The following is a 13,303-nucleotide window of genomic DNA, read 5'->3' as shown; positions in this document are numbered from 1 at the left end:
TTAGTGGGTATGTTTAATGACACATAATAAAGTAACACTTACAAGAAAAATATGAATAAAAAGGCTCATCTGTAAATGGGCAGTCCGTGTGGATTCCTCGAGCTCCAGTCTGGAAGGATGTGCGTGACGTCACGGGTCGTCCAGCGGCTTCCGGGTACATTCCAGGGGGAGGGCTTACACCGAGGGAGGGCTCCGTGTAAGCCCTCCCTCGGTGTAAGCCCTCCCCCTGGGGTGTACCTGGAAGTCGCTGGATACCGCCCTCCCTCGGTGTAAGCCCCCCCCCTGGAGTGTACCCGTGATGTCACGCACATCCTTCGTGCGCTCCACACCGGCCCCAGCTTCTCCCTGATGGCCACAGGAAGAACCACTTGCTGAACAGCTTCCATCTCCAGCCCTACACCGCTGGTACACCTTCCGGACTGGAGCTCAAGGAATCCACAAGGACTGCCCATTTACAGATGAGCCTTTTTATTCATGTTTTTCTTGTGTTACTTTATTAAGTGTCATTAAACATACCCACTAATACTGCACTCAGGTGGCGCTTCCTTACTTCACCCCCTCTTGCCTACCACAGAGCCAGCTCTCTGAGGACAGCAGCCGCCTCCTAGATCTACCACTCCACCAACCTACTTTACATACTCTGAACTGTCAGATCCTAATTAACCCCTGGACTGCCAATACTATAGCCATGGACTATACGCCTGGCTAACCTGATATACTCCGATTATTGTATGCTTTTTTCTGTATATGCGCTTATAGTTATTATTACTTTTATCGGTTTATAAATCCAGTCCACCCCATTTCTCTTTCTCCTTTTCCATCTCATTGCTAGCATTAAAGTGGATGTAAACTCAATGCCATGCTTTCTAAACTACTGCCGTAGTGGTTATCTATAAGGATATACACGCCTCCTGCATGTAACTTTACCTGTCAAATGTCTCCCCTCTGTCTGTTATGAGACCCGAAAAACTGCATATTCTGTGGGTTGGTCTGTTGTCTGGAGCTTGGTGGGTGGAGTGGTGATGTCAGTAGACTCCCCGCCCACCTCTACACCCCCCTTGTCAATATGCATTTTCTCCTGTGTATTTCTTACACTGAACTTCTGCTATGATCTCTAACATCCAGTGAAAATACAGGAAAGTAACCACATGACTTCAGTATGCCAAATCATGCTGAGGTATGGAACAGCCAATCCTTGCAGAGCTGCTGAAGAAAGGAGTGGGGGTGGGAATTAAAAAATAATGCATGTCTTGAGGTAGTGCACGAGATATGTAAATCACCTGTCACTCACAGCAAGGGGGAGGATTTGACAAAGTTTTTCTCTGTTTGTCAAGTTTTATCTCACTGAACAATAAAAGAGGATTGCTTAGAGCTGGATTAACTCTTTGTGGCAAGACTGGGCTCAAATGATAGGAAATCTTATACTCTACATTATGACATAAAAAAAAAAACTGGGGGTTTACATCCACTTTAAATTTAAAATAAAAAATAAAAGAAGGAAAATTTGTAAACATTCAAATACACTAACAGGCCTTATAGCATTGTGTTTGGATATGTTTAATACTAGATCTGGCCTCTGGCACTAGTGTGCTCGACTGTAGAAATTGAGGGAAAAAATAACCTTTGTCACATGTAGGCAAAATAGGCAAACTCAAAAATATGTCCTTTTCAACCGCTTCAGCCCCGGAAGATATTACCCCCTTCCTGACCAGAGCACTTTTTGCAATTTGGCACTGCGTCGCTTTAACTGACAAATGCGCGGCCGTGCGATGTTACACCAAAACAAAATTTATGTCCTTTTTTCACACAAGTAGAGCTTTCTTTTGGTGGTATTTGATTATCTCTGCGTTTTTTATTTTTTGCGCTATAAACAAAGACCGACAATTTTGGAAAAAACACTGTATTTTTAACTTTTTTGCTATAAAACCTATCCAATAAAAAAATTGAAAGAAAATTAGATTTCTTCCTAAATTTAGGCAAATATGTATTCTGCTACATATTTTTGATAAAAAATCCCAATAAGCGTATTTTAATTGGTTTGCGCAAAAGTTATAGCATCTACATAATCCCTAACTGACACTTTTTGGGGACCAGTGACACTAATAAAGTGATCAGTGCTAAAAATATGTACGGTCACTGTACTAATGACTCTGGCTGGGAAGGGGTTAACATCAGGGGCAATCAAAGGGTTAACTATGTGCCTAACCAGCAGTGTTAATTTTGGCCACACATTTTGATTTCGTTTTAGTCTTATGCCCTGTACACACGGCCGGTTTTGCCATCGGAATAAACTCCGAAGGTTTCTCCGACAGAACTCCGCCGGAATTCCGCTCAAGCAGTCTTGCCTACACACGGTCACACCAAAGTCCGACCATCCAGAACGCGTACAACGGGACTAGAAAAAGGAAGTGCAATAGCCAGTTGCCAATAGCTTCCGTCTCATACTTGCTTCAGAGCATGCGTCGTTTTTGGTATGTCGGAACAGCAGACGAGCGGTTTTGCCAATAGGAATTGGTTATGTCAGAAATATTTAGAACATGTTCCATTTCTAGGTCCGTCAGAATTTTCGAAAAAAAAAAGTCAGATGAGGCATACACACGATCGGAATAGACGATGAAAAGCTTTCGTCTGACTTTTTCTGTCGTATATTCAGCTCATGTGTACACGGCATAAGTCTTTTGACTAAAATGCCATTTTAGTTTTAGTCCCATTTTAGTCATCTGCAATTGTTTTAGATTTAGTCCACTAAATCTGCAGTACGTTTTAGTCGACTAAAATGCCCTACATTTTAGTTGACTAAAATGTCTTAATTTTAGTCGACTAAATTAATTTTATTCTACTAAAATTGAATGGGTTAGGTTAAATTGTAAGGCATTATTTAAGCATTTCTCTAGAATTTCCAAACGTATATACTCCTGGAGTAAAATAATAATAATATGTTATTATTTATGGTATTAAGGTTTGAACAAACACACAGATACAGATTTAGCCACTCTGGATGGTCTGAGGAGGCCTGTAATGCTGCACAGTGCTCTGGACGTTGGTCTGAGGAGGCCTGTAATGCTGCATAGTGCTCTGGATGGTGGTCTGAGGAGGCCTGTAATGCACACAGTGCTCTGGATGGTGGTCTGAGGAGGTCTGTATTGCATTGCACAGTGCTCTGGACGGTGGTCTGAGGAGGCCTGTATTGCATGCAGTGCTCTGGACGGTGGTCTGAGGAGGCCTGTATTGCATTGCACAGTGCTCTGGATGGTGGTCTGAGGAGGCCTGTAATCCACGCAGTGCGCTGGACGGTGGTCAGAGGAGGCCTGTAATGTTGCACAGTGCTGGTTGGTGGTCTCAGGTCTGAGGGATGGCCTGTAATGCACAGTGCCCTGGATTCCGGTGGTCAGAGGAGGCCTGTAATGCACACACAGTGCTTTGGATGGGCGGTGGTCTAAGGGGAGGCCTCAGGCCTGTAATTGTAATGTACACACTCACAGTGGGTGCTCTCTGCTCTGGACAGTCAACGTAGTGAGTCAGGAGTGGGACTCTTGTCGGGACTCAGGAGGCCTGTAATGCACAGTGCTTCTCTGGACAGTTGTCTGAGCAATCAGAGGCCTGTAATGCTGGAAGCAGGCAGAGCTCCGTGGAAATCGGAAGTTAGTTCATGAGAGTAAACGTCCCTGCCTCACATTTTAATTTCGTTTTCATTTGTTAACAAAAACAGAATTGATTTTCATCATAGTTTTCCCCAGTGGTGTACTTTTCGTTTAGTTTTTGCCACTGTAAAAATGCCACTGACGAAATTAACACTTCTAACCGGTGTTTTACTATACTGTGTGAGGTGCTTTTACTAGAGGAAGATATGGAATGTATTCTCTGCTTTGCAGGGACACAAACTTCATCCCTTCCCACCTGTCACCTTGTTTACATAGGTATACCGCCTTTCTGCCTGGCGATCAGCAGGAGCCGGAGGACATTGAGTGCCCGGCACCTGCCCATTGGCGGTGGCATGCACGCCCCTTACCCGGAAGTGCGGGATCACATCCCATAACCCCCTCTAGCAATCTAATCTCCTTTATCCTGCATACCGCAAAGGCAGCAAAAGCAGGAGAATTGAAAAGAAATAACTATTGCTGTTGAGCAGGTTACACATAAAATATCTTCAGGGAAAACCTCAATGCCATGCCAGGCCATGAACACCGAAAGGGATTCCCAAGCTGGGTAAAAGGCAGGATTTCTGAGGAAGGAGAGTAGGGGGTTGTGAGGGGATTGGAGATTGCGGGTGTCCCTAAATTTGTCCCAGATGGTTAGGGAGAGTTTAGTAATGGGGTTTGAGAGGTGAGCTCTGTCTTTCGGTTGGAGCCACAGTATATTAGCCACAGAAATAGGGTTGCAATTGATTGATTCGATGGCAACCCACAGCAGTGTTTCCACTGCTGCATGGTACTTGGGCAATTGTGCGAGTTGCGCTGCATAGTAGTAAGATGAGAAATTTGGTATGCCCAACCCGCCGCATAATTTAGTAAGATAAAGCGTTGATTTAGGTATACGGGGCTTAGTGGTTCCCCATATGTAGGACATTACTCTGCGCTGCGTAAGCCGTAGGAAATATGATGGTACTGATATGGGGAGTACCCAGAATAGGTATAAGGGTTTAGACAATATCGATTTTCATGGCATTAATCTGACCAAGCCAGGATAAGGGAAGAGAGGACCAATGTTTCATGAGATTGGTGACTTGTCTCAGTAGTGGAAAGTAATTAGACACAAAAAGATCTGATAATGAGACTGTGCATTGTACCCCCAAATATGGGAGATGTGTCACCCAAGTAAATGGCAGGGAGGCCCGGGCTTGTTGTAGTTCAGACTGTGATAGGGAAATGTTGAGCACATTCGATTTTTTGGGGTTAACATGGAGCCCAGAGACTTAGGCAAAGGTGTCTAGTATGGTGAGCAGATTTGGGGCAGAAACGTGAGGATGAGCTAAGAAGACTAGAATATAGTCTGCGAAGAGGCACACTTTGTGGTGAAAGCCACCCAGTTCTATCCCTTTGACATCAGGGTCTGACCTAAACAGTTGTGCCAAGGGCTCTGAGTAAGGCGAAAAGCCATTGGGTTTGCGTGTGGCTAGGGCTCTGTGTACCCTATCCATCTCCAATCTCTCCACTGGGATGGCAGGTTGTAGTTCCTGAAAAAGGGCCATCATGGTGGCCTGCACATCAAGAATTGTCTCAGGATCCCCCTAATCCGTAAGTTAGAGCGGCAGTCTCTATTCTCTTAGTTTTCCAAACGAGATTGCAGCACTAGGTTCTCCCCCTTGAGATTTTCAATTTCAGTAGGGTAAAGCTGTGTGTGGTTCTCTAGTTCATCCACCCTCACTTCCAGCTCTGCAGTTCTCTGGCCCAGCTCTCTGATCTCGTGTGTCAGTTTGTCAGTGATGTGATCTGATGTCTGCTTAAGTGCTTTCTGTAACATTTGTTGAAATTGTTTAAACATGCTGTCAGAATCAGACTCACTGGCAATATCCTGTGTCTTCAGGCTGTTTGTCTGTGACTTGGCAGAGCGCGGTGTGCTAGGCTGTGAGGAAGCTGACGGCGCCATCTTGGCAAAAGGCCGGGACAGAGCGTCCCTGATGTTTCCAGCCTTGTATTTGGCTTTGGAACACCCTAGGACCATGGCTGCAGTTGCGGAGGACTCTAAGGGACTATAAGCGTCTGTGGGCGTCATTCAGGGAGCCGCTGCTGCTTGTAGTTCTTCGGTGTGGTTGTCCCTGGAGCAGAACTCTAATCCTGCATGTCCGCTTGGTCAGGCTCTGCGCATGCGCCTCTTTAACAAATAATCTTTGTCTTCACTGACAATGTTTTTGTCAGAAAATGAATGTAGCCACCATGTTGAAGAGGATGCTAAGCTGCAATATAGTGCATTTTTGTTATTTGGTTTAGTTGTTTCTTAATATTGAATTGGATTATGGAACTCTGAATATGGAACATACAGTATAACATACATACAAGGGCATTAAAGCGGATCTTCACCACAAACCAAAAACGCTATTTCATTCATTTTTACTATACAAAGCAAACTCAGCCATCCATCTATGGCTCTGTGCTTTATTTTGATGAGAAATCTCCTTGAAAAACACCCCCCTAGCATTTCTGGCTGTGGCCATCTTGAGTAAGGGCAAATGATTCATGTAGCATTTTTTTCCAGCTCTTAGTTCAAGTATGCATGCAGGAGAGTGTACTTAGCTGAGAAACCCCCTCCTCCTCTCCCCCCTCCTGAAGAGTCCTGGGATGTATGACATCATTTGTCTAGGCAGGAAACCAGGAAGTAACTGAAGAAATGTAACAAAAAAAGCAGTTTAGTACGTCCCGTAACTATGATATACTTTCCTATCTCTTTACTAAAACTAGGAGCATGAGAATTAAAAATATTGTTGATTGGGAGAGTGAAGTTCCACTTTAACTTGCCAGCTCCATTGTACTATGGGCAGATGTGAGATGACCTGTGGAATTTTTTGGTGTTGTGTTTAAATATTTTAAAAACATAAAGGCTTAAGAACACAAAGCATTTTTTTTTTGTAAATTATGGATTTATTTATGTAAAATAATAAAAAGTATGGGGAGCTGAGGAGTATGAAGGATTTTATTTTTATTATAAATTTTAAAAAGTAAACATGCCTTATCTGATGCTCACCTATTGAAAACAAACACATTTTATTCTCTGATTTTGCATAAAACCTATGTTGTATCTCCCAGTTCCGCTTAATGTGGTTCAAAAGACTGAAGATTTTTTACCCTCATGCATTCTATTTATGAAAGTAAAAAAAAATTAATTGTGCAGCTCCCCCTTAACATCCCCTCCCCCAATACTTACCTAAGTCTGATCTCAAGCCAGCGATGTGCACGAGAGCCAAGGCTCTCCCGGGTCTCGCGTCTCATTGGCTGTAACAACTAATCGATTAATCGACAACTAATCGATTATGAAATTAATCGATTACTATTTTCATAATCGATTAATTGGCCAGTAACATAATGGGGTTAAAAAAGCTAAAATTAGCCCTACATAGTACAAAAAGAGCAAATAATCTCTTACTTTCACTGTTGCACAGTAAAAAAAAGAAGGGCTAATTTTTTTTTTTTTTTTTTTTTTTAACTCTATTATGTTACTAAATGTCTTAGGCCTGTTTCCCACCCATGTGTTTTTGATGCTTTTTGCAGAAATGCACTACAGTTCATTTAACATCTATGCTTTTTTCAGCTGCTGTGTATTTGGAAAGGGTCAAGGACCTTTTTTAATGCAAAACGGTGCTTTTTTGGTTCAATATACTTCAATGGAGAAGCTGAAGAAAAGCATGTAATATTACAGTTCGGTTTGAAAATCTGCAAAACAATTTAGATCTAGAATCTAGAATTTTTTTTTTTTCTTTACATAAAAAAATTTGATCTGAGTCTGATGATATTTACCAGATTCAACCTCTAATAGTATATAGAGTATGTCTTCTGTCTGTTATTCTCAGAGAGGATTAAAGATTTTACTCCCTAACCATATAGTTGGTTATTTATATTTACCCCTGCATATAAAGATATTTAGGAATAAATTGCCTTTTTTTAAACTTTACATATTAACTAAATTATACACCACACTTCTTTTTAAGGTTATTAACCGATTAATCGAAACAATAATCGGCTAACTAATCGATTATGAAAATAATCGTTAGTTGCAGCCCTAATGCCCACCCTTTCCGCCTCCATGCTCCATTCAAAGAAGCCATACTATTGGTTTCCACAAAGAAAAGCATTCCGTGATTGGAGAAGGCGCACTCTCTTATATGAATGGAGCATGGAGGTGGAAAGAGAGGATGTAGTTGGCATTTCACAGGTGCCTGTCACAGGTGCAGCCACTCATTTCGCCTCTACAGGAAAATCTAGGGGTACAAGGTTTAGGAATTCAGTCAAACACGGCACACTCTTCACTTCTGGTAAAGCGGTTGTAAACCCCACTTGGTCATTTTTACCTACAGTTAAGCCTATAATAAGGCTTACCTGTAGGTAAAATGAATATCTCCTAAACGTACACTGTTTCGGAGATATTCACCCTGCATGCTGCCAGTGACATCACTGGTGCATGTGCTCTGAAGGTCCAGCATACTTCGCCATCACGGCTCCGGCCAATCACATAGCCAGAGCTCGCGAACCCGAAAGAAAGAGAGAGGGAACATGTTAGCCCTCTCATCGGTGCACTGGAGGGCTTTGTTTCAAGGTGAGTATTTCATAATGTGCTAGTATGCGATGTATACTAGCACATTATGCCATTGCCTTCCAGGTTGTTGTTTTTTTTTTTGAACATCTGCGGTTTATAACCGCTTGAAGTGCTGTCTCTGCTGCGTTTTTTTTTTTATTTCACTAAACTTCAGCTTTGAGATATTCTTTGAGAATGTGTTTTCAGTCTCAGATTCTTCAGAAAATATCCTATGCCTTCAGTTTCCCCTCACCCACAAGTGTTGATGTCATTCCTTCCTTCTCTTTGGCAGCATTTCAACACTACTTTATTGCCATCCATATATACATTTATGACCTAGGTGGATCAAAAAATTACATTTCATTTTAATCAACTTATCTTGTTGTCATAGGTGTGTGTATGTGTGTGATCACACCCTTAAAGTAAAGACAAGCCACAAGCAGCAATAAAATCCAGTAAAAACAAACTGCCACAGTAAAAAATTGGACTGCGAATCATATCAAGGTCACTATACAGTATAGATATAATGTAAGAAAAAGTAGTTTTTTTTTAACCTATTGTAATTAACCTCCCTGGCAGTATGATTATTTCAGATTTTTGCGTCTCAAAGCGGTACAATTATTTTGCATAGAAATTTGGTGTTTTATATTGTAGGCCTGTAATTCTTAGCAATAACACACTTAAATCCGTCGTCTAGTAGATATCCCGGGTATGATGAAGTTTGAAACACAAAATCATAAATTATAATATAATAAATAAATATAAATAATTATAAAAAATAAAAATATAGTAATAATAAAATAAATTTCCCCACGATTCACTATCTCTCAGTTCTGCAAGTGTTCTAATTTACTATCGCTGTTTTCTAGCTGGTCTAAAGCCACTTTTGATGTAAAGGGCCACTTTTTGGTTGCTATGGACAATCTCCAGTTTCCAGGCAGAAAGAACAGTATATATCATATAAAACTGCATGCAGGGCATTGGACAAAGCACTAGGGACAAAAGGGATGTGAAATGATTTCATACAGTAATATAATCTGTAAGATTACAGTGTACTGTATGTATTATGAATTTTCACTTTTTTGAATTTGCCGCCAGGCTCCGCCCCCATGTGTCACGGCGCTCACAGGGAACGGAGCCCGGCACACAGGACATTGGGGGCAAAGGACAGAGCCGGCAAACACCGCGGGGGGGGACATCGCAGGATCCTGGGGACAAGATAAGTAACACTGCACCAGGATCCTGAGATGTAATCCCGAGTGTGGCTCAGGGTTACCGCTAATGGTGCTGAAATTTAACCCCGAGCCACACTCGGGAAAACCGCCAGGGAGGCTAAGTGCATGCACGTTTACATTTTTGTTTTGGAGTATTGTGTTGCTTAAGCTAGGTACACGCTGACATAAGCGATATTGGTTCAGCAATCTCCCCTGCTGTTCGATCACCGCTTGCAGGCATTAGCTGCAAGCACTGGTTGGATGCATGTCCCTTTGACAAAAGCCAATGGTTAGACCGGCTTCTGTAGGAGAGATGGCTGCGCACACTTACCGAAAGTTGGCTGGCTCCTGCTGAACTGGCCAATTTTCAGCCCATGTGTCCCCAGCTATAGGATTGCCAAAAACGGCAGCAGCTAATAAGTCTTGTATTTTTGTGGCAGTATAAGGAAAAACATCAAATCTGTTTGCAAGGCTGAGACAAATATGGAGGCTACCAATGCTGACACCTAGTTTTCCGGCTTTCTGTATTTCTGGATTCAGCACTTCCTGAGTCCGAGAATTAGAACATATATGTAGCAAGTGGAGGTGAAACTTCGGATCTTCGTTTCTGTCATTGACAGTATCATTTTTGGTAGGAGGTCCGCAATCACACCTTCTGTTTGGAAATAAGTCAGAGGGCGCATTCACATCTTTGCATTGCGTTAATGTGTGATGTTTTGCAGTGGTATTAATTTTTAATGACACCTCAGTGTGCTATTCTAGAAGCCAACAATGCACCCATGCTGGAGCACACCACAATGTACATGCCAGGCATTTAAAAAAAAAAAGGTGCAGGGCCCCTTTTTCTTGTGGTAAAGTACACTTCCAGCCATCTCAAAATGAATGCACCTTACCACACAATAATACATTGCAATCTTTATTATTTTGTTCATTATGTTCAGTTGGGTAAGATTTTCTGTTTTATATCCTTGCAGGGCTCCTACGGAGTGGTGAAGCTGGCATATAATGAAGATGACAACACATACTATGTAAGCGATTATATATTATACACACACACAGTGCATAATACATATATTGTGTGCATATTTACACATATACTTTTTTAAACACACTTGCCTATTAACACGAACATTTGTGAGTGTTTCAAAATTAATCAGAAATATATTTATTGTATAAATCAGTATTTTGCGTGACAAAAATACAAGGCACATGCCCTTCTTCTCAAAAAACTGGACAATGTTCTTCACTAACTACCTCTAGTGCCTGCCCCGACCCCCCCCCCCCCCCACCCCCTTTTTTTTTTTTTTTTAATTCAAACTTCACAGGAAAGTTGGTGTTGAAAGTGATATGAATATCCATAGATATGTCAATAAATCTGTTCAACAGGCACATTTATGAATGGAGTTTTTAAAGTTCTGTTCCGGATGTAATCTAGTTGGATCCTGCAGTAAGCAAATCCGTCATTCCTCAAACATTGACACACATGTCCCGATTCTTCAAAATATATCTCAACTAAAAGACTTGGGGATTACTTTCCAACTTGCATGGCAATTGAAGAACCAGTCCACAAACTGTATTACCCAGCAAGTTATAATGCCGCTTTGCAGATAGCAGCCTGAGACAGTTCATTATTGGGCAAACCCTCTACCTCAATGGTGTAATAATGAAAAAATAACTATTACACACTTCACCTTCATCCAGAATGAACAGATTTTCTATATTGCACAGCCTAATCAGAATTGTGAATACTATTTTACATTTGCACATATTGGAACAGGCTTTCTTTGTTTTACGCATAAGATGCAGTCCCGCGCTTTTTCCTGTACCTCCATGGAGATGGTGGCCGGGGAGGAGGTCGCCGCATGCCAGTGTACCTGTGTGTTTTGTCATCTGCCTCTGACACATGGATGAGGGGGCTAGCCACACCCCTCTGGACTTCTTTCATTGTTGCCATGCAGTTTTCCCAATAGGAGGATATGATTTAGTGGGGCATCTAGTGCCTGTAAGCTATTTTGGACAACATTGTCTTGATTTTAATGGTGAAGAAAGAAGTGTGTGGAATATTTTTGTAACTAATAAAGTTATGTGGGAATACTAAAAGTGGTGCCCCTGTCACAATTTCTCATTATTTGTAGTGATGGCATATGCTACAAAAAATGAGGGGATGAGTTCCCAGGCCTATTGAATAAAGCTCCCAGTTCCCATTTTCAATTTTATTATGTGCATAAGGTATATCTCAAACTGAAAGGTGTTTTCCATTGTGGATAGGGTATGGCTTGGTAAACACCTCTGGCAATTTTTTTTTTGCCATGTGTGTCCATTTGGGGAGGTTTCACCTTTTGAACTGTAGGTACAACCCACACCAATCTAGCCAAAACTAAAAAAATATTGGCTTTAGATATACTTAAGTTTACAGTGTCATTAAACCTGCAGCATTAAAAACTTTTAATAAATGCTGTATTACATGCTGTTCATAGTCACTATGGAATATTTTTTTGGTATTCTGCAAAAAACCTCATCAATCCTGCTGTTCTCTGTCTCCCCCTCCTACCCATGTCCCCACTGTAGTTAGAGATTCTGCAGAGCAGTGTTGGCAGCTCTGCACATGCTCAGTTTTTAGTGTATTTTCTACCCTGAGCATTTCCTCCCTATCACATCTGAGCAGCCCATGTGACTAAGGAGTCACACATGTGGGCATATACACAGTGGTAAAACACAGTCCACTCCCTTCCTCCTCCTCCATGCCCACTAACCAGCTAAACACAATGGGAGTGGGATATTACATCTTGATTGATGGAGGCTTCACTTCCCTGTTATTCTAAGACAAAGGCTGGGGGGTCATGACACAGCCTGTGATTGGCAGTTATCCGTCCACATCATGTTATTGCGAAAAAGTCATAAAGATTAGATTTCAAATATATATTTGTATTACAATTAAAAACTGTTTATTGATTAATTATTATTTTGCTCTGTATTGTAAAGGCTGTTTTTCTTTATTTTGAACATGTGACCAGCAGCAGAGGACTAGAAGCTCTTCCTGCCACTGTTTCCCTGCAGACAGGCTTGGAAAGAGCTGGGTCATGTAATAGCTGTATATCAATTAGGAAAGAAGGTACTTAGAGGGCTTTTAAATTAAAATAATTACAGTGCCATCATCAATATACAGAAAGAGAAAAGTAAATTAAACAGTGTGTGTTTAATAACACTTTAAGCGAATGATGAAGCACAATAAATAGGCATGTATTCTCACTTACAGCAGTTCCTGGAATAATCGTTTTGACATCTGCCACTGTTGCAAGATCAATTTGCAGTTGTGCGTTTTCTTTTTTTTTTTTTTTTTGTCTGTAGAGAAATGTTTTTGGGTACACATGTGATATTAGCATTTACAATACACATCTAAATGGTGCAACATAGCCAAAAGTATTACGACTCATGTCAATGTCTAAGACTAGGGCTCTCCATAAGGATCCTTCTTTTTAACTGATGTGAATGTATAATACACATATGTAAAGTGCTGTGAAAATTGAAAGCACCAAATAACTACCTGTAATAAATAAATGTATTTATTTTATTTACATGATAAAACATGCATATTGAAACAATTTTGATGTGAAATATATCCTAAACGTTTGTAATTCACATATTTTTCTGACTTTTTTGGTGTTCTAGGCAATGAAGGTTCTTTCCAAGAAGAAATTAATGAGGCAAGCTGGATTTCCACGTGAGTTTCAGATGTTTAGAGCCCATTGAAATGCTGGTTGTCTAGCTGTAATATCCAGATGCTTCAATACACTCCTGGGTCACAGTATGCACATCAGTGTGACTGCACTGGCTGCTTGCTTGTTCTGTAATAAATAAAGAGGCAG

General features: G+C 41.2%; 1 protein-coding gene across 8 annotated transcripts in view; it reads left to right on the top strand.

The window, feature by feature from the left end:
* CAMKK2 (calcium/calmodulin dependent protein kinase kinase 2) overlaps positions 1–13,303 on the top strand; it is a 215,025-nt gene that overhangs the window by 89,662 nt on the left and 112,060 nt on the right. For all 8 annotated transcript variants that reach the window (XM_073626573.1, XM_073626555.1, XM_073626539.1 and 5 more), the window contains exons 4-5: positions 10,412–10,465; positions 13,107–13,158. In XM_073626573.1, the coding sequence (XP_073482674.1) occupies positions 10,412–10,465; positions 13,107–13,158 (106 nt within the window). The remainder of the gene's footprint in view (positions 1–10,411; positions 10,466–13,106; positions 13,159–13,303) is intronic.

This window comes from Aquarana catesbeiana, linkage group LG01 (assembly GCF_042186555.1).
Source record: "Aquarana catesbeiana isolate 2022-GZ linkage group LG01, ASM4218655v1, whole genome shotgun sequence".
In the NCBI taxonomy this organism is placed as follows: domain Eukaryota; kingdom Metazoa; phylum Chordata; class Amphibia; order Anura; family Ranidae; genus Aquarana; species Aquarana catesbeiana.
Note: the sequence above shows the minus strand (reverse complement) of the source record. Positions and strands in the feature narration are given on the sequence as shown.